The sequence below is a fragment of the Malus domestica genome, chromosome 09, assembly GCF_042453785.1.
Source record: "Malus domestica chromosome 09, GDT2T_hap1".
Taxonomy (NCBI): domain Eukaryota; kingdom Viridiplantae; phylum Streptophyta; class Magnoliopsida; order Rosales; family Rosaceae; genus Malus; species Malus domestica.
In genome coordinates, this window is record NC_091669.1 from 19,381,745 (window position 1) to 19,406,934 (window position 25,190).

Here is a 25,190-nt window from a genome sequence, read left to right on the forward strand (position 1 = left end):
TTTGTTTTCCATTTTCAGTTTTCCATACTAATTAAATTGCCGAGGTTGAAATTGTCATTATACATGAAAATATTAAAATGCGAAGTTGCGTTTTTTTTTTCTTCTATATTTTTCCGACGAACAAATCATATTATATTTTATTTTTAAAAGGGCAAATTCATCATTACAAATCAAAATCTAAAGCAATTTTTACAACTTCACTTTCCAGCTCTTTGCTTTCACTTCCCCACCCACATCCATGGCTTCCTCTCTACACCTGAAACCCAACCCACTTCCTCGCACCCGAAACCCAACCCACTTCCTCGCACCTGAAACCCAACCCACCCGCACCACAACCCGCGTTTCCATACGGTGCGGACCATGCGACAACCATAGACCTTTGGTCAAAGTAATGGGCGCAAAGGTCCAACGTAGCCTAATTCCCTGCCCTTGTCTCCAAAGCCCTCTCCCGCCTGATCAAAGCCAACCTCGTCACCGCTCTCCGGGAGCTTCTATGGCAAGATCAATGCCACATGGGCCTCCAAGTCTTCTCCGTCGTCCGACTTATCTATTTATACCAAGATGACACTGACGCTGGCGAGAAATGAGATGGAGAAGGACATGGACCGTTTGATTTGTGATCTAGAGACAGAGAGCGGGTCCTGTGGGACAGCGATAAGGGGTTGATAAGGTTGATCAGGGCCGTTATTAGCGCGGATATGAGGGAATCAATAGTTAGAATTACGAGATGCTGAAGAGGAATGGGTGGGGGTTTATGAAGAGAAAGTTATCAATGTAAATAGTAATGACCGGCTGTCAAAAGTTAATTAGGAAAGTCACCTTTGTAATTTACCCTTTTTGTTTTGGTTTGTTATTTTTTAGCTTTCCTATAAATAATCTTTGTAACTTAATTCAGAAATGAATGAAAACATTTCTCAATATGGTATCACGAGGCCTTTTGTCTTCCGACTTCTGATCCTTTGGGAAATTTTTCTTGCATTTTCTTACCTACCAAATATATTGTTTTCATTCTCTTTCGTGTTCATTCATGGCGGCCAATTCCTCTCACTCTTCTTCTTCAATGATTGAACCTCTTCATCCTTCTTCAATGCATATTGAGTGCCCTACGACTGCCAGTCTGAACTCTTCTCCGATGAACACCAACCTTAATTCTTCCATCCAGGTATCGATCAACACGATCACAATCAACAATATTGGCAACATGATTTAAACCAAGCTGAAGCGCCACAATTATCTTGTGTGGCGATCTCTCTTTGAATGGATCTTCCGTTGCTACAAACTCACCAACATCGTTGATGGATTTAAGCCTCCACCGCCTCGATTTCTTGCTGATAATTATGGAAATCTCACTTCGATTCTGAATCCAGAGTTTGAGATTTGGTACGAAAATGATCAAAACATCATTATATGGATCAATTCCGCTCTCTCTAAAGATCTGATTCCATTCATAGTTAGTATTCAATTTGCATGTGACCTCTGGCTTAATCTTGAAAAACACTTTGGAGGAGTCTCTCGCTCTCACATTCATCAACTGCGCAAGAACTTACAATTTGTTACCAAAGGTTCATCCTCAATTTCTGAGTACTTGCAGCGCATCAAGGATATTACTGATGCTCTTGCTGTGGCTGATGCTCATGTTGATGATCATGATTTGCTTCTTATTATTCTCAATGGCCTACTTGACGAATATGATTCTTTTGTGGACTCGGCTCAGTTTCAATTGGTTGATACTTTGATTGATGACCTTTATGGCTTTTTGCTTAGTAAAGAAATGGCTCTTGCTCACAAGAAACAGGCTCAATGATCTTCCACTGCTGAATCTTATCAAGCTCTTAACTCTATTCAAGCAGTTTCAACTCTCCCTCCCTTGCTTCCTACACCTCAGGTATACACTGCTCAGCACACTAATCCTTCTAACTTCCCCAAAGGAAATTCTCATCGCCATAACAATTCTTACAATCATGGAGGCAATCGTTATCGATCCAACCGCTGCAACAATAATTCTTACAATTGAGGAGGAAATTGTGGTGGTTTTCATTATTCTACAAATACTTTCAAAGCCAATCCTTGCCCAATCTGTGAAGATCCAGGTCATCTTGCTATTGACTGCTCAAATAAGATGAATCCTAATTTTCAGGGCCAAGTTCCACCAGCTAAACTTGCAATGTATGCAAACACTAACACTTCTTCTCCTCCTCCATGGCTGCTTAACTCTGGCGCAACTCTCACATGACCAATAATCTCAACAATATCCAGAATCCACAGCCATACAATGGTCCTAACAAAGTGTATATTGGAGATGGCCAAGGTTTGCCAATTCTCCACTCTGGTTCTACTTCACTTCATACACTTACAGCAACTTTTCATTTAAACAATATGTTGCATGTTCCATAATTAACGCATGATTTACTTTCTGCAAATATGTTCCTTCGGGACAATTGGTGTTCATTGACTCTAAATCCTTTTGACTTTAATGTCAAGGATCTTACTACGAGGATGATGCTTTTTAAAGCTCCTGTTTGACATGGTCTCTATCTTTTCTATGCATCTTCTCACTCTTCCGCACTATATCATGCTCATACTGCAATCAAAGCTTCTCCTACTACTTGGCATCAATGTTTAGGGCATCCCATGTTTAAGACTTTGCAATCTGTGCTCTCAAAGTCTGCCTTGCCTATTTCTAGTTCCCTTCAACAGTTTTTTTGTTCAAATTGTGTTTTAGGAAAATGTGCCAAGTTACCATTTCAGCATTCTATTTGTAATACATCTACACCCTTAGAGTTGGTTCATGCAAATGTTTGGGGACTAGGTCCATTACTTTCTGTAAGTAGCTGTCGGTTTTATGTCATCTTTGTTGATGACTTTACCAAATATACTTTGTTGCATCCACTTAAGTACAAATCAGATGTATTTTAGACTTTCATTAAATTTCAAGCACTTGTTGAAAACTTGTCTGACTATAAAATTGGAACCTTGAGATCTGATTCAGGGGGTGAGTTTCTCAGTTCTGAATTCAAGCACCATCTTTCTGTTCATGGCATTCAACATCAATTAAGCTGTACACATACACCCCAGCAGAATGGTTGTGCAGAAAGAAAGCACATGCATATTGTCGAAACTGTCAAGTTCCGCGGGCTGACAATGCCCATGCGGATGCACTAGCTGGTTTAGGCTCCGTCCTTGACCACCAATTTAAACGCTCAATTCCGGTGGAATATCTAGACAGGCCAAGCATAGAGATAGAGCCGATTGCCGAAGTGTCGCAGGTTAGTGTAACTCCCACTTGGCAAAGTTCTATTATAGATTACTTGGTCAACGGCACACTACCCACCGAAAGATTGGAGTCAAGAAAACTCCAAATTAAGTCGGCACGCTACTATATGTGGAATGGTATTCTCGTTCGAAGGTCCTACACCGGGCCACATCTCCGTTGCCTAGCACTTCCCGATGACTTAAAGGTTCTAAGCTCAATCCACGAATGCGTTTGTGGGAATCACTCTGGAGGTCGATCATTAGCCCAGAAGGCTCTTAACGCAGGCTACTACTGGCCTACCATGCACCAAGATGCTAAGGAGTTAGTACAAAAGTACGACCGCTGCCAACGCTACAAACCGGTACCAGCGCTACCTGCCAGTGAGCTACACCCACAGACGAGTCCTTGGCCATTCATGCAATGGGCAATCGACCTGGTAGGGCCTATGCCACCTGCTACGGGGGGCAGATGCATGATGGTCGTGGCAACCGATTACTTCACCAAATAGGTAGAAGCAGAACCCATGACGACCACGACTCAGACAGACATAGAGCGCTTCATATGGAGGAACATCATTTGCCGATTTGGCATCCCGCAGTCCATCGTCACTGACAACGGCCTGCAATTTGTGGGAAAAGATTTGGCAAAGTTCTTCCAAAAATATGGCATCAAACAACACATGTCCACACCAAGATATCCTCAAGGCAATGGGCAGGTCGAAGCATCCAACAAGACGATCCTCGACTGCCTCAAGAAATCCCTCACTGACAAAAAGGGAAAATAGCCAGATGAGCTCCCGGGATGTTTATGGGCATATAGCACCACCAAAAGACGAGCAATCGATGAAACTCCTTTTTCTTTGGCGTTTGGTTCGGAAGCAATCATTCCTCCCAACATCATCGTGCCAAGCATCAACACTCTTCTGCCAAGCATTGAGCAGAACAGTAGAGAAAGGGCCACAGACTTAGATTTGGCAGAAGAGAAACGCGAGCAGACCATCACCCGCATCGCAGCCTACCAGCAACAGCTCTTTTCCAGCTATAATAAAAGGGCTAAGATCCGGCAATTCCAACCCGGAGATCTAGTCTTAAGAAAGGCCTTCATCACTGCCTACAGAGAAGGTTAAAAAAAATGGATCCTATATGGGAAGGTCCTTACAAGATCAGCAGAGTAGGCGGCAAGGGTAGCTACACTCTTGCTACCATGAATGATAAAGAGATCGAGAAGCAATGGAATGCCTACAATTTGAAGAAATACCATGTGTGACTTCCCGCTGTATCAAGACCCGAAGACTCAAGCAGCTCAACGGGCGCCCCCTCGAAAGCCGAGGACTATCCAATCATCATGCAGTTTTTTCAAGCCAAGTTATTTGCTCATTTTGTTCATTTTTCAATAAAGAATTTAGAAATAATTTGTAACTTGGCTCGATTACATGTTTACAACAAATTATCTTCTCATGTATTTCAAAAGAAGATCGCACCCCCATTTGAGACTTACTGCAGGAATTGCACCCCCCGAGGGACCAACTATGCTCTCCAAGGCGGGGAGATGAACTCAACACTCCGAATATCCAGATGTGGATGAGCCTGGCTGCCCTAGTATAACTAGGTGCATGATGGCTTGCGCCGGGATTCCTAGAAGCAGCCACAATGGTCTTTTTCAAAGCTTAGCTAGTTGAAGGATTATAGGTCTATTGGCTTAATCCGCAGGGAACCGGGCCCTAGAAACGGAGGGGGCACATTATGCAGCACACCCAACGGGCGGCTGCCCTGGAAACCTAAAGCTGCTACCAAGTGCACTAAGGTAGCCTACGGATTCCGGAAGATTACCTACGGCTTGCCCTTCGAGCAGTAAAGCCGCACTAGACTTATACAACCACACATTCTTGTGAAAGGTTAAACAAGCTAGCACGCATATACGAAGTTTTATCCACTACCGACATGCTACGTAGTCGATAAGCTTCACCTCTGCAAGCGCGGAACAACCTACACCAAGTCCTAAAGTGTTGTGATACTTGCTACGCAACCTACGGAATTGGAGAAAGTCAAGGTTAGCAGCCTAGTGGTTACGCGGACTTGTCTGCTTCTGTAAGTAAGGCATCCGGCTGCCAACCCAATGGCTAACAACTTTGCAAAGTTCTACACCAATACCTACGACTGCGTAGGCTATGCAAGTTTGTCTGCTTATAGAAAAGTAGCACGCCTGCCACTGGTCTATAAGGTCTAAAGGTTAGGGCGTGGACAAAAAGAAGCGGAGATAAAGAAAAGCGAAGGAAGCAAGTTTATTAAATTTTCTAGCAAAAAATTGATAAACAACTAGCAAATATTGAATGAGTTCAAGCGAAAAAGGAAAGCAAAGAAAATCCTAAATGCTCCCTAGAAGACTATTCTTCAATAGCTTGGACATCTCATGACTACTCGGTCGTCACACCTTTAGCAGCCTTGATGTTCTCAGCAGCGGTATCATCCGGCGCTTTACCCTCAGCTGTCCTAGCCTGGACATTAACTTCTCCAACTACTTCACCGAAAGAAGACTCAAAAGTAAAAGCAAGCAAGTCTTCTGGAGAAATAGAGAAGGTCTCGAAATCTTTACCAGAGAATTCAAAATCAGACGGTCACCCATAGAGATGATCCACATAACCCAGCTTGTAGAAATCGGCTTGACTCTGAGTAAGCGATGCCTCGAACCCAGCCTTCTCAACTTTCAACTGCTCATTCTCCTCAAGCAGGCAAGCACGGACCCGCTGCAACTCCTCAATTTCCTTCTTCAGATTTTCATTGATCTTCAAAGTACTTTGAAGCTCCAACACTTGAGGCTCAAGCCTATCGACAACCTTTTTGAAATGGATCACTTGGTTGTAAACAGCAATCAATTCTTCATCCTTCGCATAAGCAGCAGAGCAGAATTCAGAGATAGAACACTCAAGATCTTGAATTTGAGGTATGTAACCCTCGATTTCCTTCTCTGCACCTTCGTACTTTACTTGGATCGCATCAAGTCTAGTCTTCAAATCCATGATCTCTTGGCGAGCGGCCTCAAGCTGCAGGGAAGTGGGGGCAGGAATGTTAGATCCCTTTAAAACAGCAAGCTCAGATTCCAATTTCTTGATTTTGTCGACCGAGGAGTAAGCTTCGGCAGCCATGGTTCTTGCCATCTCTTTAGCAGCCTTGGTATCCTCTTGGTCAAGGAACATAGACTCGGCTGCCAGAAGTGTTGTTTTCTGCATCATGGATAGCAAAACAGCCTTCCTATACTCGGAGGTATGCTTCGCGAAAAGACTCGGACCAACAATTTCCCTGACGCCATCAACAAACTTGGCACATGTATCCATGTCTTCAAGTAGATCTGGTTTCAAAAGCGCGCAAACCTCAGCAAATTCTCCAGAAACAGCCTTGGTGGATTTGCCAAGCTTGCCTGAACGAACAGTTTCCTTCTTATTAGTAGACGAGTTGGGTGCAGCAGTGGAAGAAGCAGGTTTTGGCACCACTTTAGCAGGCAGAGACACTTTGTCACTCTTCATAGTAGCAAGCCTCTCCAAAGGTGAGCCAGAATTAGCTCCAGACGAACGCTTTGGCACAAACTTCGGTATCGGAGGCACGGAGGAACTTCTGCGTTGGGCAATTTTTTCAGCGATCAAGCTAGCAGCCTTCGAAGCAATAGGCATCACCGGCACGAATCTAGCAGTTCGTTCTTTCTCGCCTTTAAAGGAAGTCAAGTCAATCACGATCTTGGGAATAACTGGAGAATCCCCACAAACAGTCTTCAGTTTCTTTTCAACAGGCGTCTCTTGGGCAGGCAGGGAATGTTTCTTTTTCCCACCTTTATTGATAGTAGGCGCCGGAGAATCCCTGCGAGCAGTCTTCAGTTTCTTTTCAGCAGACATCTCTTGAGCAGACGAAGAATGTTTCTTTTTCCCACCTTCATTGATAGTAGGTTCCATGATAGCAATGGGACGAGCCATCGCGTCTGCCTTGATCTGTTTTATCTCTTCTTGTGGGGGCAGCCCACATTTTTCCCTACGAAGAGGACTAAGCAGCCAACGCCACTCGCGATATTCGGAAGGGATACCCAGAGTGACGTGTACTTTCTTCATGTCCGGAAAAACCTTAGGAGTTGAGCCAAATTCCGAATCTACAAAAAACAGCGGAAGACAATCAAAAAGTTGAAGAGTAACTGGGCACTAAAGTAAAGCAGCCGAGAAGATTAAGCAGCCTGCTTACCAGATATGAAGACCGTAGGAACACGCAGCTCGGAGGAAGAATCAGACTCCCATTCTCCACTTATCTCCAAAGTCTCTTTGGCCCAGTCGTGATCTCCTTTGCTGGAGCTATCAAAAAGCTTATGACGAGATCGCAGTTGCCCAACTCCATCAATGTGACCTATGTCAAAGAAATACCAAAATTCGTTGGTGGTTAGTCCCAAGTCAAAGAATTGGTTCAAATTGTGGAACCCCACCATCACTCGGACCGCATTCGGGGAACATTGGGCGGGCGCACATTTCATGGAACATAACACTTCTTGGAAGAAACGCGGCATAGGGAAAGTAAATCCTAACACAAAATAGTAAGGATGAAACTTGATAGCTCTCCGAGTTCCACTGCATGGTTCCCGGCTGCTACCATCCTTAACTCGCCTCACACGCACTCCCGACGGAATGGCATGCCAATACGCTTCAAGAAAATCTCTAAACAAATCATCGGAGCTAATCTTGAGGTGAGCAGCTTTGAAGTACCCAATCTTGCTCAAAGACCCGCCTTGACGATACAACGGAGGCACACCATCATCATTCTTGCGGCTTGAGGAAAACATGCTTGAAAATTCTGCAAAAGTACAAGGAAGATTTGTTAGAGAGTTGTTTAAAAAAAAAAAAAAAAAAAAAAAAAAAGTGAAGGCCGCAGGACCCAGCCAACCTGTTTGGCCCCACGGCCTAGTTTGCTTCAGCGCCCAGCACCCAACAAAAGTCAGAAACTTTTCATCTATGGCGGTGCCATGCCAAAGTTCTCCAAAGCATCCAGTAACCAGTCCTCGATTCCCATCAAGCCAAATCTCAAGCCCCAAGGCATAAAAAAAAAAATAAATAAAAATAAAAAATAAAAAATCAAGAAGACAAGAAAATTAATTTTTTCTTACCTTGAAGCAACGAAAAGCGATCCTTTACACGGGCAAGACGTAGAAGATTGCTAGAGGAGGGGGAACACATATCCTCTAAGCTCTCTTTTTCTCTTGTAAGAATGAATAAGTTTCTCTCTAAAAGTTGATTTAATAATCCACTTAAGGTGGACTTAAATAAGCTTTGGGAAAATTTATTTCCTTTTCCTAGAAGGATTTAATTTCCTATTGAAAGAGAGAATCAACAACAAAATAGGAAGCAATTCAGAGTTTCCTAAAGCAAGAAAATCTCTACACCTATTGCCCTTTTTTGCAAGCAGCTCAACAGGTGTGGGGACATTTGTGGAGTCAAAAATATTCACTAGGCGACACGTGGACTTTTGAACAAAAGAGGACAAAAATACCTTTGAGGCATACCGGGATTCCTACGCGCAAGTAGTGGGTAATCATCCTCAACCAATTCAAAAATGCTCCAAAAGAGGTAACCAATTCCAAATTATCTTATTTTAGGTAATTATTTCCAAAACTTAATTTTTCTAACATATTATTTAGTTAATTAATTATCTAAATAATATATTCTTCCCATATCTCCTAAAATCATCCCTTAATTATCAATTTGAAACATCCACTCAAACCTAAAAAATAGTATAGGGCCGGCTATCCCATTCAAAACCTAATCCATCATCTTTTTTCTACCTTTTCCATCATTTCTTCCCTTTTATTAGCCAATCAATACCATAAAGTACTAAAACATTTCCTTTCATATTTAATTAGCCAATTAATTGGCTAATTAAACCTAAAATAAAACCTAAAACTCCCACCTAGTAGCCGGCCACATTCCCTCCCTTCTTTTCCTTACCTTTTCTGATTTCCTCCACTTTATTACCCAAATAAAGCTAGTCATTCAATTTGGTAACTTCCCATTTATTTCTATCATACTTTATTAGCCAATAAAGTGACTAATTAAACCACAAAATTCACCAAAAAACACACAAAGGGGCCGGCCACTTTCTTGAAAAAGTTGACCAACTTAGTCCTATAAATAGTCACTCATTTTTACCAAACACTCATTCCAAACCTCTTGCAAAAATTCCAAAACACTCTAAACACTATTTCTCTCTAAAATTCTAACTTTGGCATCGGAGGTTCTTCGGCCAAAGCCCCCCCATTCATCGTGGGCACGTGAGGCTTTTGGCCTTAACCTAAGGTGCTAGTTGTTTTGTAGGTGCAAAATCGTCCAAGATCGAAGAGGTGAAAATTTGCATCCACACATATGACCCTCATCTACTACCTGTGCTAATGTGATTACTCAACTTAGTGCTCAATTTCCAGTTAAGGACTTGGGGGATTTGCACTACATTCTTGGCTTGGAAGTTACTTGATCTGCTTCAGGAATTTTTCTTCATCAGTCCAAATATATTTTGGATCTTCTCAAATGAACTAAAATGGATGGAGCAAAACCTTGCATTACACCTCTTCCCACAAAATCTCTTCCCAGACAGCGATTTCTTCATCTTCGTACCAAGCTTTCACTTCAACCTTCTCCATTTAGCTTGAGAGGGTGTGAAGAGAAAGTTATCAAAGTAAATAGCAATGACCAACTGTTAAAAGTTGATTAGGAAAGTCACCTTTGTAATTTACCCTTTTTGTTTTGGTTTGTTATTTTTTAGCTTTCCTATAAATACTCTTTGTAACTTAATCATTAAGAAATGAATGAAAACATTTCTCAATAGTCTAGTGGGTTTAAAGCGGATGAGATGGTTAGGGTTTTGAGTAAGGGACTGAGGAGACTTGGTTGATTTGAAATTTGGGAGCCTTTTGAAGGGTAGTTTCGGGAATTTAAGTGTATAAAACTAGTGAAGGAAATTGTGAGGGAGTGGAGTTTTTATTTACACCCTCCAAAATGTTTACTTATCCACATTCTAATGATAACTTTTGGGTCACACTTAAAATTTCTGCTTGGGCTATTCTAATTTCAACGGTCTTTTTTAAATTTATTTATTAGTACAACGATATATTTTACACTAAGGGTAAAGAAGAGCTCAGCTAAGCGACATAATAGGCAATCTAATTTGGTGTCGAATTCGTCATCTATGAGATTCAAACTTAAGACATCTCCTTTACTAGTGATAAGAAACGCCACCGAACCATAGAACTGAGTGACCAATTGTCCTATATGTTTTTTTGGTAAGTTGTATTTCCAGTGCTGTTTTTGGCACTCCATATAAGCTCTGAAAATAACATGCGAGTCAAAACGGTCTAAGTGATGTATATATATCACATAATTGATAACACGAAGCACAAAATAATTAACGAACAATTTGAAAGCAGCATGCGGGTCGATTCGCTCTAAAAAGAACGATATTTCCAAACTCACTTGACACGTGACAAAACAATTTATGAATATCTTGAAAGCAAATACGCGGCAAATTAGGCTAAAAAAATCGACATTATTACCTAGATTAGTGACTTTTATAAACACAATTGTATATGAAATTATATTACATATTTTATGGAATAGCATTAAGTTTCAAAGCAGATAAATTATATACAGAAAGGTATAACAGACAAGGGCATAGAGGGATCAAAAGGGTAAAGAATGAAGCTCTCTCTAATCAATAGATGAATCAATGATTCTAAAGGGAACATGATTTCTAAATTTCATATTTATTTTCCCCCCACATCAAATGTTTTTCTTAGGAGGAGGAAAATAAAGCAATGCTACTTTCAAGCATTATTTTGTACCCTTGTACTTATTAAGTGCTTTGCTTCTCCATTGTAACGAATCATTGCTTTGGCTCGCTAACATGTCGCTGCATTGCGACCACGGGCTCATTGCATCTGGAACATCTGAAAGCTGGGACAGCAGCACACCGCGTCCTAAGGCAGTAATAACAGTATCTGCCCAACATGAACAATTATTTCATCAATATTAAATTTTACTGTAAATCATCATTTGATCCGACGAATTTGTTCCTCGGTCAAAAGTAGCTTTCTTTCAATAACAAAAGTAAAAGAGGGATCAGATTTAGTGATGCACCTGTGCTCACATGGAAGAGCGAGAAATGGAACGGTTGGACTGGCCTGGCAAATGGGGCAAGTAAGGTCATCCTCTTTTGAACTTGATGATTTATCTTTGGAAAATGGACTAAGAAGTTTTTTCATAGAGGATGAGTTTAGAAGAGGAAGAAGTAACAATAACATCTCCTGCGATCAGCACAAGGACTAATTAAGTTCTATCCGATGTTATGGCCGAAATTCCATAAAGCAAACCAAAAGTGGACAGCAGAACAACAAATCATGAGGCAAAGATGTAAAGACCATTATGCAGAACAAATAGAAGTATCTACAACCCTAATTAAATATAAATCCATCAATACTGATCCCTGAGTCTCCCTATATGAATGCATTCAATGAGAGGGAAGCAGATGCTATGCTGATTCTAATTGGTGAAATGTGGAAAACATAATTTCAAATAATAGAACTGTTCTCATATGTCTACCATATCATGTTTAACTCTTCACCAGTATAGAAAAACCGCAAAATCATAATTATCGATAACAAATCCCTTTTACCATAGATTCAAACCCGACAAAAGGAAAAAGACTGCACATATACTTCGTTCTTAAGAACCCTAACCACTATTCACTTGTGACAGACGGAAAAATAACGCATGAGACAGTGAAATGAGCTCAAACCAACAAAATAAGTATTGAGACGAAATTTCAAATATCCTAGAATTTTTCGAGTATCAACTAAACATCAGCTGTTTTGAGTCTAAATCCCCTACTACCAAATCATAGATAGAATTACTTGGTGTGCTTCAGAGTGACAATTCCTCAAACTACGAACGTAAACTCACCTCATGCAATAATTAAAGTGATAAATCAAATAAAAAGGGCATACCGAGAATTCATTCCATACTAACTGGCGGTTCATGTATTCAAAGCTAACTGCTCTATTCATATTAGGGCTCCCATAGACCAGCCTAGCTCTTAAAGCTCTTTCAATTAGGTTCCTATACCTGCATCACCAACTTGTAATATGAAAAGCTCTGCAAGCTTGCCAAGGAAAATGTTATTCCTAGATCACACTAAGAACATCACATGAAAAAATTCTCACATTATTATATTACACATGCAGCTTCAACATGTTGACCTATACAAAATGGAAGTAAAGAAAATTTTGATTCCATTCAAAAATATTGCATGCGATGCTACAAGTTCAGTTATATGTTTTAACATGTCCAGGAACAGAAACTACCAACTCTAAATGTAGTGCACTTATACTCCAAGCTTTGTTAAGGACTGGCTTGATAGGATCTATGTTGCACGGACACAGACATGGACACACATACGGTAACACGGCAGATCTTAAAAAATAAGGACACGGACACAGCTAGGACACGATGATTAAAATATAATAAATTTATAATAAATATTACATATATTAAAAACAACACACCCAATCAAAATAATCAACATCTAATTCAAATTATGCACGCCCAATCAAATTCTCAACCTCTAGTATCTTTGCAATAGACAATAGTCAATGAAAAATTCAAAATACACAAAATTCAATCAAAATATGGATGCTTACTTCTAATTTTGGAGTACAGGAGTTTCAATATGTACAAAACCACCCCCAAACTTATAAAATTTAGGTTCTATAAGTTTTGGTATTTACAAAACTACCCTGAAAATGTTTTTTAAATTTAAAAAAAAAAAGCCCCTGCCATGTCCAACACGTCCGACACTTCAGGGTTTCGGAGTGTCCGTGCAACCTAGGATAGGATAAGTCACTAGATTCAAGGCATACTGAAGAAAGAAATGGATGACGGTTTACATGTTTTGTCCAAGTTTGATGGTGGCAGATGGATTACTCATGAAGCAAATTCAGCCTTCAACTTGGACAAAGTTTGGAAGGTTCCTCCATTTCTTTCTTCCATATGCCTAGAATCTAGTGAGTTATCCTACCCAATCTAATTCTTTCCACAAAATGCAGCCTCAGTCTCTGAAAAAATTGGACCAAAGTAGCATGCAGACATGAGTATACTGATTCAATGAAACCATCTTTCGAGTATCAAATCCATACCTTCCTGTGTAAAGAAATAAAAGCAAGTTGCCAAATGAGGCAGCTTTGTAAAGTCCTTCTATACGTTGTATCAGAATCCATGCTCCTCGTGCCACTGACCTCTGAACAAAATGCAGAGTGCTTCATTTGCCCATTTCAATAATTCTCCATGCGTTGTAATGAAGGGCAGCGAAAAGATTGAAAAGAAAACAATACCTGTTCAGAATCGCCCCACCTACGGAAAGCAGAAAATGATTGCAAACGAGCCCATATGTATTGACCACCAACAGTAGCAACACAATACCAAAGCTTCTGCGCAACTGTAAGTCCAGGTCCTTCCAAACCCGTTCTGACTATAAATAAGTTGAAGAAAAAACCATAAGCATAACAAATAGAAATACTATATGTAATTAGGATGTACTTTAAACAAGCTGAATAAAAAATAAAAAAAAAGCAAATTGCATAAATCAGAGAAAATATAACTGTTCACAGCTCAATTTGTGATTGGCTAATTTAGGAACAGCCTGGATATTACATCAGGCAATGATCTGGAATTGTAAACTTCTATTTTAACAAGGTCCAGAATGTTCGTTCAGCTGTATCATATAAAGTTGGTGTACGTTCGTTATTCTGTTGTGAGAGTATAATCATATTTGTTAACAACAAATTTAGGGAAGAAAAAGCAAATTTTTCTAGAAATATGACAATATCAATACTTATTTGGTTATTGTATATCACCTAAAACAGCAACATAGGATCAATCTAGGACAAAGTGCATACATACTAAACAAATCAGAATCGTCTAGGAGAATATAACTCCATTTACCAATGCCAAAAGAAGCAATACCATTGTTTTTAAGCCACGATGACTCATAAATCGGTGCCAAGACAAGACTATTCAGAAAGCTCAACTTCTTTGGTTCTTCCTTAGCCTAACTGATCACAACTTTGTCTAGAACCTAGAGCCAGCTTAACATATGCAACAAATTTCCAGAAGTTCTTACCTTTTCCTCTTGCTTCCATAGCACGCTCGTCTCTATACCTCAGATTCATGAGAGCGATTCCTGGAGTAGGTTTATCTACCCAAATTGAGAACCGCCAGATAAGAAACTCGAGGAAAGCATCAAGTTCTGCTTCATATTGAAATAGCATTCCTGGCTAATCCCAATGAAAATAATAACAGTTTAGGGATTCTGTAACAGCTATACATAGTTACTCGCTTTGAGGACTAACACTATAAGCCAAGACCAGGAGAGATACCTTCATTAAGGAGAAGACCTTAACCAACTGTTCCTTCAACATGGCTGACATTTCAATGTCCAGCCTTCCCGCATCGAATTGGTTAACTCTGGATATCGAAATTGGGATTATTGACTGCAAAAGAATTCCTCATAAATCAACACACACTATAACTAAGGTAATTCAACTCGAACAAAGTCACATAAACACTACCACACATGTGTATGCACGTATTTAAGCAATACCCAATGGAAAGAAGATTCTTTTAAACAAAAATTTTACATCTAACAAATACTTGGTTTTGTTTTGCCATTAAATTACAAATTTTTTGAGAATTCACTGGGTTCAAAAGACTGAATTTAATCTCAAAAACCATCACACTGTCTCCCCACTCCACAAAAATTTATTTCCCAGATATCATTTTCCGTAAAAACAAATACAAAAAGAAATAAAAACCCACGAAATTAATTTATTTTCTGAAATCCAGAAATTGAAAAATTGAACTAAATTAATAGCAGAGACATGAAAGCTATTTAACAAGTAAATTGATAAATTTTGAAAGGAAAAAGGAACCTGGTGGGAGTAGGAGATGGATTTCCATTGAGGAAGTAAGGACTTGTAAGTGTGAAGCCAAGCGTCTTCTGCTGGCAGTCTAACATTACTATTACTACTACCACTCATTGAACGACCGAACAATTCAACAATCCCCTTCTTCTTCTTCTTTAAAGGGTTCGGTGATTGTGAATCGAATAAAATTGAGTTGGAGTTTTGATTTGAGATTGGGGGTGGACGGTGATTGCTCTTCTCAAGGCTCTCTCACTCTCTCTCCCTCTCTCTCTCTCTCTCTCAGTTTACAAGGGCGGGTGGTTGAGCTAGCGGCAAATAGCTATATATTCATTAGAGAGGGTTAAAATTGGGAATGACAAATTCAATAAGTGACCGAATTAAGTTCGTTTGATCAAATCTAAACGGTTGAAATAAATCCATAAAAATGAGCTTAGAGTGAAACCGGTTCATAAATGACTCATCATTAATTCAAAACGATACCCGACAATTGTTTTAAAATTTTTGAATTTAAAGTCTCCCTCTCCCTGACAACAGTTACCTTCTTAATGCCCAAAACTCTCCATCTCCCGGACGCGATTTCAAACTTCCTTCGCCTCGAAAATTTCCTTGCCATTCGAAACACAGTCGTAGTTGTGTTGTACTTGTCTCCGGTCTCACTGCACTTCCACTTCTACACAGCAATTTAGAAAATTAGGCACGTTTGGTTCGAGGGTGTCCATTTGGTTCCACAAAAAGGATGCGATGCTTGCTTGATTTGAGCTGGGTTCAAAGTCCTTGCATGATAACCAACATCATATTTGATTTCCCGAAGTCAATTTCAAAATTGGTGAGTTTTGAGAATTTACTATGTTAATTCTAATTAATATTGTTTATGGTTAATTATGCATGTTTGTTGATGAAATTATTTGAGATTGATGGATATATGTGGAATTTGTGGGAAATTTGGGTGCGTTGTGAAGTTATGAAAAGATGTTGACAGGTTGTGTAAGTGTGATGTCTTTAAGTTTTGTTTTGTTGTAGTGTTGACTTGGGATTGATTTTTGTTGATGAAATTTTGTTTAATTTTATGAATTGAGTTGTTACTACTTAAGTCATGATGCGTTGTTCACAGTAGATGTATAGCAATGACAACTTATTGACAGATTGTTGTAAAGGTATATTGTTGAATTTGGTTGTATTAAGGGTATATCTTGTTGAATTTGGTTTTGTTGAATATTTGTATGTTATGTGTCCAGAAAATGGCAACTCACGGTGTTTAATAAGCAACCAAAGAAAAAGATTCCTATAGGGAAAAGGGTTAACAACCTGTCCCAAGACCCAATGTGTTAGGATTGATACGTTAGAAATTTAATGAGGCACAACTTGCTGCCTTTAGGGCATCCTGCTTTGGCCTCCTGGAGCATGTGAATGAATTGGCCTTCAGTGGCCAATTGGTCCATAAGTTGTCACACTAGAGTAGCAAGTCAAGTGGTTAAAGATCTTGAATGACTGAACTATTTCATATGTTGTAAATTGACTAAATTCACAAACTAGGACTTCTGCCTCATCGTCGGGCTTCAATTTGATTAACCTCATGATGTATACGTTGAGCCGGAAGGGATTAGGCTTGTAAAGGCTGCTCACAAGGCCCTCGAAGATCCTTAGGTGAAATCTACCTTCTTAGAATTTAGGTTTCGTCAGTTTTTACAATTTTCCCACTTTTTTAAGTATATTGTAATTTCAAGGTTCATTAACTGATTCAAGTGTTATTTTCATAAATCTCCATAAGGTATCACAAATATTTATATACATTCATCGCAAGTCATAGTTAGTGCATCACAATTTCCATCAGTGTTGTGACACACATATACATGCTAAAACAACCAACTTTGGCCGCAACAAAACAATAGTTATCCGTATTTAAACATAACACATTTTGTATAAAAAAAGACCCACCACAAATTACTTTTCAAACTGTTTTTAATGGGGAATTGAGCATATATTTGTAAAAAGCATCTAGCACTCCTAAATTTCCAGCGATCACATCACTGTTACTTTTGAGTTGGCTGCGAATTAGGCACATGGTCATCATTTTCTTTTGCATCGGTAAGCAAACTTTTCACAACTAATTCCCTTATAAAGCATAAGTTTTGCCTTATAGTCAATTCTAACATCTCCCCTCCTACTTTTCTAATTGGGTTTAGGAATAGCATCCACCCTCTTTTTGCCTTCTTTGCAACAAACAAGTTCCTTATCACCAAACAATCACCATTAGGGGTGGGTTCAAAAAATCGAAAACCGAAAAAAATCGAAAACCAAACCGAACCAAAACCGAAAAACCGAACCGAACGAAAAAATCGAACCGAATTGAAAAAACCGAACCGAACCGAACTCTTTTGGTTCGGTTCGGTTTTGATGGTCTAGAAACCGAACCAAACTGAACCGAACCGAAATAATTAAATTAATATTTTTTAATTTTATTTATTTGATTTTATTATATTAGAATATGATACTTCGGACTGATGCTTTGGTAGGACTTGTTTGCTTTCCAATTCAAATTGTCTTCTCAGCTTCTCCATCTACAACAAAAATTAGAACTTATACCATTACATGCAATATTTCTAGTTTATATCATTAAGTGCAACACATATATAAGAACACATATCTCAACTGCACTGCAGTTGATTAGGGAAAGCAAACAGCCTATAAAAGTCTCATGAGTTTATTAAACACTACGAGATTAAAAACAAAATTCAAACTTTCTCACCTATGGCCAAGTATAGTAGCTTTCGTGGCCTAACAATTTTGAAAAGTATATCAATATATTCAAAAATATTGATGAACACGTCTTCAAAATTTGTTGGTCGTAGAAGCTAAACACAAAATGTAGAAATTATATTATGTAACCACATATATGGATAAAAAAAAATTCGGACCATAAAGATAAAGAAAATATCAAAATTTGTTACCTAGACAATAATCAAAATAAATAGTATATTATAGAATGTTTATCTTATTGCTAGTGAAGAATACATGTATATATATATATATAGAGAGAGAGAGAGAGAGAGAGAGAGAGAGAGAGAGAGAGAGAGAGAGAGAGAGATTGAGAGAAAGAGAGGAATGAATAAGGTCGTACTCCATCATCATCGTCTAAAAAGAAGTCTATTTACAGTTAAACTTTAAACCCAAAATATTTTTAAAAAAAATCTTTATGTTATAATTCTAGTTGAACTTTAAATGTTTATTTTCATTATCTTTAAGTCTAGTCGGAATATTTATGTTATGATTGTGTTGGATATGTTAAAATTTAAGATTTCAATTTTTTTCATTTTTTGAAAAAAAACCGAAACCGAACCGAAAAAAACCGAAAAAAAATTGAACTGAACCGAACCGAACCGAACCGATTTGAACCAAACCCACCCCTAATCACCATCACTAGACTTTTTACTACAATGCTCTTGAATCCCAAACCCAGCTGCAAATGCATAATTGTTGTAAATTGTATATCCTTCATCCAATGAATTAAATACCCTTTTCAATTTGGGTTTCAACTCATCATCTACTGTTGGTACCACAAATTCAACCTTTCCAGCACCAATTGATCTCCTGCATCTATATCCTCTCTTTACTATATATTTTCTTCTCATCCCCTATCAAATTATAGTTTAATAACTACTTGCTACAAATTTACACATAACTTATCACAACCTAGCACATGTTTTACACCTATATATCTAAAATCGAATTGCAGGATTTCAACCAAGTCCAGTGGTAAACACCCAACATTATGGATTCAAATCCCAGAATTCTAAATACCTTACACACGTACCCAAAGTTGGTTTTCATAACCAAATTTAAATGGAAATGGATTAACTGACAACACAAAACTAACCTTTATAATCTGGGTTTCTTCAGAGGTTGTGGACGAACCATCCATGTCAACTCCAATCCAAGCAAAGCTTCATTCCACATAAAATCGAGTACTCACACCCTTCACCAGCTCTCCTTGCCTCTCTTTCCTCCTGAATACAATCCTCAACTATCATTCTCTCTCCGAAAAAAAACATACACAGTGAACCAAAAAAAGTATTAGATTTTTCAGAAGTGGATTAGTCAAAGCTTCAACATGAGATGCAAAAGTCTCATACTAGTTGTGTAGGTGGTACATTCACTCATTGACCGATGAGTCCATAGTCAGGTTATGTACTCTTACATATATGCTTCTTCCATGTTGATTGCGAAACCATGATTTTCCAAGGTCAAAGTAAGACATAGTGAAATACGAATACTTTAGGATTCTGGTCATGGTCTTAACATCTCCAATCAGGTTGAGCTGCTCAAACAGGCCAACCATGCCACCACATCTTACTGTGCTCAGGAAAGGTAGGCGAAGTCCGCCAACTTCACTAAGATTGACCATTGATTTCAAATCGCACAAGCATTTTATCATTGATTTCTCGAATTAGGACAATGAAATGTTTTTGTTAGATTGCTACATTGAGTAGTAGGTAGAGTCATTTAAAATAAATAGTATTTTCAAGGAAGATAACCAATATTCTTTATTCCATAAAAAGTTAACAAAATACAGTCAAGCATAAATATAATAGTTTAAATAGCATGGCAAGGAAATTAGTCAATCTTAGATGAGATGAAATAAAATCATTCTTGCTCATCCAGTTTGGATGGTGGGAAATAACAGGCGGAGGCTCCAGTAGTGATGACCTTAGCTTAACGGAGTCCAACAATATCATTAAGCAGGGACAGCGACATGGTGGTGTCGATATCTCAAAAAGAAACCCAAAGCATATGAACTACAATGACAGAGGAGATGAGGACGATGATGTCCTTGAATTTTGTTGTGGAAGAGTGAGATGAGCATAGTGAATATTTTTTCTTGTATAGGCAAGGAGCCCCCAAGTTTCTAGATATACAATTGAATTTGGAAACTTATTTAGAGTTTTCTAGCACATAAATGCTATGAGTTCCGAACCCACTAAAAGGGCTTGTCTCGAAATTCATTTTGCTTGAGTGTAGACATCTAAAGCATAAATCCATAGAAAATAGTAAGTAATCTTTATGCATAGTTGTTTGAAAGAAAATATAGCCAAAATGAAATTTGAGAGAAAAAATGTTATCTTTCAATTCTTTTTAACAGCTTGTGCATAAAAAGTTTGTGAAGTCCGAAAGCCATTATAAGAGTAATGGCCTAGTCCCTAGTGAAGTCACCATTTATGTTGGAGGTTTTTGTGCTGAAGGGCTTTGACAATCTTGCATTATTAAAAGGGGAGCCAAAATCTTCACATCCCCCATTTTTAAGTTAGTGAGGAATAGGCCCAAAGCATCCTAAAGGAAAAGCAAGTCCTAGGGTGTTTTGTCTAGTGTGACATTGAATGCTTCTAGCGCTAATGAAGTGTTTCCAGCGGTAATGAGGAGTTTCCCCCAGTTGTTGAGGTGTTTCTTGTGGTAGTCAAATGTTTCCGGCAACGACGAAGTGCTTCCCGCAACATTGATGAAGTGTTTCCCTCGGTAGCCGAATATTTCTGGCACTGATTAAATATTTCTGGTGGCTTTGTGGAGCTTCTCGCGGTAGTTAAATGTTTCAGGCATTGATAAAGTACTTCCCGTGGCATTGATGAAGTGTTTCCCGCGATCGTTGAATATTTCTGACATTGATGAAGTGTTTTCCGTGGTAGTCGAATGTTTCTGGTACTAATAAGGTGCTTCCGGAAGCTTTGATGAAGATTTGTTAAACTAACAAACATTGAGGACGATTGAGTAATTATAATAAATCATAACTTGCCTGCATGATGCGTGGTGTGGAAGCTAAAAGCCTCTATTTTTGGCAACACTCATTCTTACTTCTCTTTCTTGCTTTCCTGTGTAAGCTTGGAAGGGAAAGTTTCATTCTCTCCCTATTAATGAGGCACGTTGCTCTATGTTTGAACGTGATCCTATATGTAGCTCATCTTTGTATGTTGGTTGTTTCCTAAATGTCCTATTTGGTTTGTACGGAAAAATGAAAGAATAAAGTTGCTTTGTCTCAATCCATCCCACGTGAAGCCAAATATGGGCTTAGACTTTTGGTGCTCCCAAGTTGCCTAAAGTCTTCCACAATCTTAATTCCATGTAGGCCTAGTAAAACTTTCGTAACCATCTAAACCATGACCCATTCAACAAGCCCTATTACATGGATTGGGCTCACTTAAGAGTATCACATGCTTGGTGTGATTCGAATTATAAGTTAATAAATTAATATTATAATAAAGCTTGGCACGATAAATATGTGTGATTGCATAGGCTTGGCGTGATTTTACAAATATCTAATTTATAGACTATTGTTTTATTGGCATGGCATGATCGTAAATTTGCATACCATCTGTTTCACTCTTCATGTTTGAGCTCGCTTGTGACAATTGGGCTTTGAGATACAATTGGGATTGTAGTTAAGGTTTTTGGGCCTGACACAAATAAACAAATAGAAAAACCTTAAATTAATTGGGAGAGTGGGAAGAGCTGGATGATGAAATGGGTGTGAGTGAGAGATAGGTGTGCGATGGGTGTGAGTGAGAGGAAGGGGGATAGATAGAGAAAGCATAAAGCATAGAAAGCTAGGAAAGAAAGAAAAAATGAGAAGGAGAAGGAAAAGGAAGGTTGCACGACCTATTTTAATGAATTGGGGTTTGCCTGATGGAATCCTTTGTCGGGCAAAGTCACTAAAGTTTGTCAGTAGGGTTTATGACAGGTCATTGTGGGTCTTTGGTGACGATTCATATACTTAGCCCGACCAATATTCGTAAGGCAAAGTTACCTCCGCCAACGAACTTATTTTTTTCTAGGAAAAAGGTGGCATAATACGCGCCAATTTTTCCTTTGTGCGAAAACTTTGCCCGACGAAGAATAGTTTGTCCGTCAAAATGTTTCATTCCCTAAAGTTTCTATAAAAAAAAAGCCAAAACGTTGACCGTTTTTTGCCGACCAAATTTTTAAATTTGCCAGCTAAAGTTCCTTTGCCCGATAAAATTTAGGTCGTCGAGCAAACTTTCATCAGACATGGAAAATTTTAGTTATGTGAGTATGATGGAACTAGTATTCATTCTTATGGATGAGAACTTACAAGGTGTGAATGTTAGTTTTAAAGTTAAAATTTACATATAAGAAGGACATAGAGATTGTTGTGGAAGAAGGGTGGTTTGTTTAAAAAATCACAACCCTCTCTTTGGTCAATGGCAAAAACCTGGCATAGTCGAAATCACTATAGCTTATGAATGATGATTATGGGGAGTAGTATCAGCTAGCAGTGTACATAAACGTACGAATGAGTTTTTTCTTAAAAAAAAAAAAGAAACCAGTTAGTGACTTCGCTAGGGTAGTTCACTTTTTTGGGGGTCGGAAAGACTCATAGAGGCATTTCAGTCTTCTCCTGAACACCATCGTGTAATTTATAAGAGTCAGGAATCGAATCGGGATGTGGTATGTGAAATATGGTCCTAAAAGTCGTCCCCAACTGCTAAGTCACCCTGTGAGTTTTAACTATGCTTTTTTTTTCTTTTCAATAACAACTTTTTCATAGGGGCTAGTCTACGATGCCTTTAATAAAAATGGAAAACTAATGAAAGGTTCCTAAAAACTTTGTGTTTAATCTTTAGTACAAAAGTTTTCACAAATACCGATCCTACCCTTTATACATTTAGACAGAAAAGGCAAAGGTGGCCCATTATTCAGAGTTCATATGCTCTTCATCAAAGCAAATACACAAGATGACAAAGAAAATATAGCCAAAAGAAGAAGAAGACAATTCAATTAGAAATGATAGAACCGACACTTTAAAAAACAATGGTACTGACAGTTTTTCAGAAACAGTGCAAAGTCACTATTTCAAAATTTGTAAATAGTTGTTTGCTTTTTGAAAAGTTGTTTTGTCGTTTGGGAAATTTGTATATAAGGGAGTTTTTCCTCCCATGCAGAGACACCATACACACCATACTTCAATCTTCATGCACTCAAGCATCTGAAACCTTCCTAGCATTCTTTGTAAACACTTATCTTTGTAAACATTTTATATATCAATAAAAGTTCAAGTGTACATATTCAAGCAATCTCTAAGTCTTAAGTAAGTTTTCTTTCTTTCTTTCTTTAGTGTGTTTGTTTAATTAGACTTCTGTCCAAAATAGGAAAACACTATTATAGTTATATTATTAACCAGCTAAACTGACAATCATACTTTGTTTGAGCACTCTGTTATAATTGAATGCTTGTCATACAAATAACTGGACATTAACTAGGGTACATCTGAGTTCTTCGTACCTCTGAGTTCAGCCGTTAAGGCCTTATACCTACTTTGTGAGTGGTCGTCATGCTGAAACATGTCGAGTTCCATGTGCAAGGTTTTATGTCTAGTTGTTATAATGGCCATCCAACTATTTAACCAAGCCTTTGCTTAGCGAATTTGGTATCAGAGCCAAGTTTATCATTTTAATAGTAGAATTATAATAGTAAAGTACATTAAGGACGGAAGTCATTAACACAACTGATATCACACACTTGTTTAATTTTGTATGAACAATAGATATTATTGTCCTTGTAAACCTTGTCAACCACAACCACCAGGTATTTATTTCCTAGACACCCAACTATAACTAGCATCAAAAGCTGATTAGCATATATTTCAAAAAGAATTAGCAAGACTTTGAAGAAGCAAAAGTTTTATCTTGGTTATCTTGAACACCCTTCATTTATTAGTAAATATAATAGTACAGAAGTGCAACATAGTGCAACATAGAGTTTTTGAAGCAAAAAGAGCAACATATCAAACTTTAGAAAACTTGAGAGAAGAAAGAGAGTTTTTAAGAAATCAATTAGCTCTAACTTTAGAGAAAGGTAAACTGCAGTTTATGAAAGATTACCTTAATTTAGAATTAGTGAACCTCAAAAAAGAAAAATAACCTTAGACCAAAATAGTTTAGTTTGTTATTTTCCATTGAGAAAGCATAATCATATTTTGCATAGTAAAGAAAATCCACAAGCCAATAGTATTGTAGATCTTATTATTAGTCAAGCAAAAGATATAAAATTAGAAAATAATAAGCATAATTATTTGTTAAACCAGTTGTTAGAGCATTTTTCAGATTTTTCAAGAGATTTTTCAAGACCAGTAGGTTTAACAGATTTTTCAAGACCAGTAGCTAGTAGTAATACCCCTATTAGACAAAATAATTTAATTATCCAATTAGTTTTAAGTTTAGTTGAAAAATTAGATCAAGTTAATGAACAAATAGCAGAAAAAAAAAATCAAGTTTTACATAGTGCATCTTCATAGCAGAAATAATCATATTAGAAGACCTAAGATAAATCCTTTTGATAACAGAAAAATGGAACTCTTTAGTAAAACAGTAAAAAGTAGTTAGAGCTGAAGATATTTACCCAAATGAAGAAGAAGCACAAGAATTCATCAGAATATGATTTGAGAGAACACGGAGAAATAAATATAAGTTGTACCAATTAGGTTTATTTGAAAATAGAAGTAGAATTGTAAGTAGCATCAGTCAACATTAAGTTAACTGTATTGATAAAGAAGTTACACTTAATTTCCTTAATAAAGAAGCATTACTCATTTAAGAAAATTACATTTTAGTCAGATTTACATATGAACAATATTAGTTGGAATAACAGGATTAACTAGAACACAAGTAGGCACAAAAGCATTAGTATACATATATGATGATAGATGAGATAATCACCAACAAGTAGCAATAGCAACAGCGCAACCGTGGCATTCAAGTCAGGTAGCATAGTACCATAATTTAACACGACATCATCCATCCCTACCTCAAACTGTTCACTGATTGACTGTTCCTTCTTACCTGCTGTCTGTTCCTCTTCCAGCATTCCCAATTCCTTCATTGCTGTCTTACTTGTGTTCTCCCATTCCTCCTCATGCAGCGGTGCCTTCATAGACCAGACCTGCGAT

At 38.1% G+C, this 25,190-nt stretch overlaps 1 protein-coding gene across 2 annotated transcripts; it reads right to left on the bottom strand.

Annotated features, from left to right (window-relative positions):
• Positions 1 to 10,792: 10,792 nt before the first annotated feature.
• On the bottom strand, positions 10,793 to 15,539 carry LOC103411655 (peroxisome biogenesis protein 2-like). Of its 2 annotated transcripts, none has more exons than XM_008350285.4 (8): positions 15,248 to 15,539; positions 14,696 to 14,809; positions 14,440 to 14,593; positions 13,652 to 13,788; positions 13,457 to 13,557; positions 12,269 to 12,386; positions 11,403 to 11,569; positions 10,793 to 11,263 (listed from the first exon to the last, which is right to left on the bottom strand). In XM_008350285.4, the coding sequence occupies exons 1-8, from the start codon at positions 15,353 to 15,355 to the stop codon at positions 11,149 to 11,151; spliced, it is 1,014 nt and encodes a 337-aa protein (XP_008348507.1). In that variant the 5' UTR covers positions 15,356 to 15,539; the 3' UTR covers positions 10,793 to 11,148. The 2 variants fall into 2 exon arrangements, with proteins under 2 accessions (XP_008348507.1, XP_028964187.1); XM_029108354.2 differs by having other exon boundaries at positions 14,696 to 14,783; positions 15,248 to 15,538.
• Between the last annotated feature and the right edge of the window lie 9,651 nt (positions 15,540 to 25,190).